General features: G+C 38.6%; 1 protein-coding gene across 1 annotated transcript in view; it reads left to right on the forward strand.

Annotated features, from left to right (window-relative positions):
• Nucleotides 1-5423, forward strand: part of rtn4r (reticulon 4 receptor) — a 106511-nt gene extending 101088 nt beyond the window's left edge. Inside the window, exon 2 of the mRNA XM_052104993.1 lies at nt 3380-5423. Within this exon, the coding sequence (XP_051960953.1) occupies nt 3380-4797 (1418 nt within the window). The 3' untranslated portion in view covers nt 4798-5423. The remainder of the gene's footprint in view (nt 1-3379) is intronic.
• Nucleotides 5424-6000: the final 577 nt, after the last annotated feature.

Below are 6000 nucleotides of genomic sequence, written 5' to 3' on the forward strand. Positions count from 1 at the left end.
TTTTATCCAAAGCGACTTACAGTGCACTTATTACAGGGACAATCCCCCGGAGCAACCTGGAGTTAAGTGCCTTGCTTAAGGACACAATGGTGGTGGCTGTGGGGATCGAACCAGTGACCTCCTGACTAACAGTTATGTGCTTTAGCCCACTACGCCACCACCAATCCAGAACTGTCCAGACATCAAACCTGAAATTCAAATGTACGTGGCACAAATTCAGATTATTAAATTCAGATAAACCATTTTAATACACTGATTCAGGTTTTATATTCAGATTCGGGTAAATTTGATAAAGACATCCGGGGTGCTCAGGAAGAGCTCCTTCTTGACCAGACACAGTGTAGCTCACAGTTCATATTTAGAAAAGGAAGGGTCTGCTGTGAAATAGTGCCAATGTGGGACTATGGCTGAATGAGAACCACCACATGTCTCTATAATAAGTTACTTGTTCTGCCCCGATGCAAACTCTAGAAGTAATTAGTGTGATTGATAAACAGGCTGTTTGATGCATGAAATAAATGTTTATCAGTCATCTGATTTCTGATGTGCTTACTTTTCTTTATCATATCAGCATTTGCCAACCATGTTGTAACTACAGTACAAAGCAGTAAGCTAATCTTTGCTGATGTTTATTTTACATTTTTTCATTAATGCTCTGCATAACACCCAGGGGATACATTCATCTTTGCTGCTGTTTTTCGCAAGCCAACCAGCAACCATTTAAGTTATCACTAGATTGCCAAATAAGAAGAAGTAAGGTCTAGATATGTGGAAATAATAGATATGTGCCAACATTCTAGCTACCTAACTCACTTTTACTAGTATAGCACAGATTTAGTATACTTTATGCCACAAGAGTTATGGGTGTCATCAAAATTGTGCACCAAATGGTTTGGTGAGAAAACACATAGTCTGTGTTTATGCTGACTGACCTAAGTTAACGTTAGTTTCACAGTTGCTACGATCTGGACACCTACAATCAAGGCACTTCCAACTTACCATCTAAATTTGAAAAATGTAATAAAAGTAGAGCTGACAATCTATAACATTACTCAGAAGGTCGTTGGCTAACAGCCTTTTCGGACCTGTGGCAAACATTTATCTGATAAACATTTATTTCATGCTTCAAACAGCCTGTTTACCAATCATACTAATTAATTCTGGATTTTGCATCAGGGAAGAAAATGTAACTCACGCTAGAGGGAGGTGCTGGCTCTCATTCAGCCATGATCCCACACTGGCAATATTTCACAGCGGACCCTTCCTTTTCTAAATGTAAACTGTGAGCTACGCTGTGATTGGTCAAGAAGGAGTTTGATTAAATAAAGGCTCGGTTGTTTTTCCTGAGTACCCCAGATGTCTTCGTCAAATTTACTCGTTCTGAATATAAAACCTGAATCAGTGTATTTAAAAAAATTATAATCTGAATTGAAAGATCTGAATTTGTGCTACGTACATTTGAATTTCAGGTGAGATGTAATTCAAGTTCAAGTAAACATGTTCAAATTCAAGTCTTACAATTGAAGTTCAAGTCCCAATGGCATAAGTACAAAACAAATTTCAAGTTCAAGTAAACATGTTCAATCTCAAGTCCTAAAATTAAAGTTCAAATCCCAATGACATATAATTCATTTCATAAACACCAAAGTTTGTCTAAACAAACTTTACCTATATATATATATATTTATTTTGTTATCTACATGGTTTTACAGGTAATGTAAACCAGAGGCAAAGTTGTAAACATTTTCCCTGATCAAGCTTTCAGTGATGTTTGATGAAGTCATTACAGATGGATGCAGTTTATCACCTGGTCTCCTAAATAATGTCTGACTACAAAAAATTACTGAATAAACACACCATACCTTATCTGTAAGCCTTCCATCAATAAACATACACACAGACATCAGTGACATACACACACACACACACACACACACACACACACACACACACACACACACACCACAGATAGACCTCTGGGCTTCAGATCAGACATGAGAATGCCATCTTATCTTTCTGTAACACTCCAAAAACACTTCAAGCATGTTCACACTTGCTGCACTCAGGAGACTTGAATCTAACATCCATAAGTCCTTTCTGTGTCCCCCTCCCCTCCATCCATGCATGCATCAAACACCCACACCAAACTTATCTTCCCCTGGACAGACTAAATGTTATGCTGGAATTAGCTCCATCGTTGCTATTAGCACTAGCTAATTCTGTGGATGGCTCCCTCCTATGTTTCATTTATCAGTCTTCTGAGTTTTTGGTTTGCGTTGGCTGATGGATGGGATTGGCTCCTGCGGCACAATTCTTTTGCCTATAGCATTCACACAAGCAGGCACAAGCACAGACAGATAAATTTCTCATGGGCAGGCAGCCATTTTTTTGTCATTTAATGTATAGAAGAGCACATTTGGTGGCTGGCACATGTTTTTTTTACTCAACTGATTTAAATGCCTTGTATTAGATTTACATTTTCCTTTTTTTTGATTAAGTCATTTTTATTTTTATTGCACTTTTCATACTACAAGTCTTTTCAAAGTCACTTTAAAAAAAATCCTACTATAATGACTCTAATTTACTGTATTAAACAGCATAAAGTTCTCTGTGAACAGCTTTATTGAAAAACTGTATTCTGAAAATAACACCTTAATGTTTTTGTCTTTAAGCCCCCAGTGAGCAATCTAAACGCAATGTGGAAACAAACAAAAACTCCATAAGATTTTAGTTTGTGGAGAGAAAATAAAACCAGACTTTATTTATACAAAATTAATATAATGCAAAGATTTGTTGGCTATGTGTAATGCAAGTTAAGTAATAATTAAGTAGATAAACTGATGCAACTTTTTGGCATGCAGTGTTTAAAACCTTTTTATGGATAAATGTGTAAAAATTAAGGAAAACATTTAACAAGAAGTTTGTTAGGTATAAGACAATATGCATTTGGACACTTCTGGTTGTCAGACGTTAGTGTAACATGTACATAGTTCAAAGTTACTCTGCTAGGACTCTTGTTTGAACTAAAGGGAAACTGACATTGTAAATCCACAAACAAATCACCTTGAAACCAATTGGTTATAGAAAAAATGAATGGAATTTATTTGCAGATGCCACTTGGTTTGGTATTTTGTAATGTCTACTGAAATGAAATATATAGATTTTAAAGTGTGGCCTATGTCCCTAAATATGTCTTGGGGTCACTGTACATGACCAAAATCAAATGGTCTCAATGCATTCCTGCATACCTACAGTTACTGAGCACATTTGATTCAGATATTTTGTGTCTCAATGGTGAACATGAAATTTGTCTCCAGCAAAATTTAGCAGCTGCAGTCAAACTCTTGACTTCTTGCCTTTTTGTTCTTTTTCTCAATAGGAGGTCGCCTCCTCTGCCTGGTTTTATGGCTTAACCTGGTGCCAGTGATGAACGGCTGCCCAGCGAAGTGTGTGTGCTACAGTGAACCGAAGCCAACGGTGGCCTGTCAACAGCAGGGTCTGTTCTCCATTCCCACTGAGATTCCTGTCCATTGCCAGCGAATATTCCTACAGAGCAACAAACTAACAGTCGTTAGATCAACCAGCTTTAGTTCCGTGCATAATCTTACTGTCCTGTGGATGTACTCCAATAATATCAGCCATATTGAGGCGGGAGCCTTCTATGGGTTGGAAAGACTGGAAGAATTAGACATTGGCGACAACAGCAACCTTCGAATCATAAGTCCCACTGCATTTCGAGGCCTGACCAAGCTGCATACCCTTCACCTGCACAGGTGTGGGCTGTCTGAACTCCCAGTTGGAGTTTTCAGAGGACTGTTCTCGCTTCAGTATCTCTACCTGCAGGATAATAACCTTCTAGCCCTGCATGGTGACACTTTCCTGGACCTGGCTAACCTCACCTACCTATTCTTACACAACAACAAAATTAAGGTGGTGACAGACCACATGTTGCGAGGCCTGATCAACCTTGACCGTCTGCTTCTACATCAGAACCGCATCATACACGTGCAACAGCACGCTTTCAGTGACCTTGGCAAGCTGACCACATTGTTTCTCTTTTACAACAACCTCACTATGTTGACTGGTGAGGCCATGAACCCTCTGGTGTCCCTCCAGTACCTAAGGCTCAACGGAAACCAATGGATTTGTGACTGTCGAGCCAGGCCATTGTGGGACTGGTTCAAACATTTTAAAGGGTCCAGCTCGGAGTTGGAATGCCACCTTCCAACTACTCTGAATGGGAAGGACCTGAAACGACTTAAAAGTGATGACTTAGAGGGATGCGTAGACGCTCCATCGCAAGTTCAAACAAGCATCTTTAACACCAAGACACATTCTGGAAAGTTCCTCTCACTGGATGACCCTCAGGTAGAAAGCATTCCCAGGTGCTGTCTTTCAGATAATGACAAATCTTCCATCATCTCCAGTAAGTCACTCCCCGATCCCTCGTCCTACAACAGTCGTCAGATCACCAACAACCCCCTGAAAGAGAAGGAGAACATTTCCAAGACTAAGTACCGCGAGGTTGAGCGAGTAAAAAATGACACTCGTAATAAGCAAAGTCTCAACGATGGTCCTTTGGGAACCTTGTCCAACAATCTTGACCAATCCCTGGACAAAATCAACCCAGAGCTTCTGGATGATCTGGAACCTTCTACAGCACCCTCTAGAAAGAAAAAAAAGTGTTCCAAAAAGCCCAAATCAGACCAGTCATGTATAAAGGGTCATGGATCCACCAATCAAGCATTGGGCCTTCTGTTTTTCCCCATGTTCTGGTTGTCCCTGGCCTTGTCCTAGTTTATACACTCAACCATAAGTTTGCTCTTGACAATGACACAAAATACCTGCAGTAGCCTATGTGGACAGGCAAAGACAATGAAAAGGGGGATATGACATTGCCCCGCTTGGTTGAGTATGATTAAGTTACAATGCTGAAGACGCATTAAAAGAAATGGATGCCTTTACAGAATAAATGAGATCTAATGTATATAAAACTTGGTGCCCAAATATTTGTTCTACTCTATGTACTTTTAATGTGCTGTGTTTAAGCAACACTGCGGAGAGTTCCCTATACCCATCACCTCAAAATATCTTCAACCGATCAGAAAGTGACAATTGTAGACGAACCGCTAAAAAAATTCCTTAAACCATGACTAAATGAGAAAGTGCCGAAAGCACCCACGAATGTTTAAGTGACATGATTTTTTCCCGATATCTCTTTCTTTAAAAAGTGATACATTTGTTCTATGCTGTTTTTTATATAAGTTTTTCAGTAAAGATATATGTTTATCTCTCCCCAAATATGTGCTATGTTCTGTTTGCGTCATGACACAGACTACAGGTGGCATTTGTTGAAGGAATGCTGTCTATTTGTTCACTGAAATTGCAAAGGAATCATAGATATGCATTTTATTTTGCTGGTGTACAAGCATAAATATATGACAAATAAAATATCTCATTTTTTACAGATGCTTCTGTAGACATTGTGGTTTGGACAAACTTGTTATGTCCTTGTTGCAATCATACCTGCATTAAATGTTTAAGCCCAGTGGCGGTTCTAGAGGGGGGGCTTTTTGTATCCTATATATTCACCAGATGAAGGGTTTTGGCCACATATAATATGGAGAAGAAACAAATATCTGTAAATATTGCTGTTGATTTTGCTTATAACTGATTGTTCCATAAAGCAATTATTGGCACCAATTAATAGTTAAACTGATATATCGGTTGACTTCTTAATCCTAACATGATTATATGGTTAATTGCATTTTGTTATTTGAATTTGTTAATTGAAAAGAAAAATCTGAAGGCTAAATCAAACGCTAAAATGAAATATAATGTGTATTCAATGTTTATTTGGAACATCTTTCTGACTAAAGTCACATATTGCTGCTTAATGAATTTTAACACACTTGCTAATGATTTGTCCATGTGTGAAGCCCAGAAATTCACAGCATCAAGCTTGTCAGAACATAACCAGCTATTTTTCACAACTGTGAT

Source organism: Xyrauchen texanus, chromosome 3, assembly GCF_025860055.1.
Source record: "Xyrauchen texanus isolate HMW12.3.18 chromosome 3, RBS_HiC_50CHRs, whole genome shotgun sequence".
Lineage (NCBI taxonomy): Eukaryota > Metazoa > Chordata > Actinopteri > Cypriniformes > Catostomidae > Xyrauchen > Xyrauchen texanus.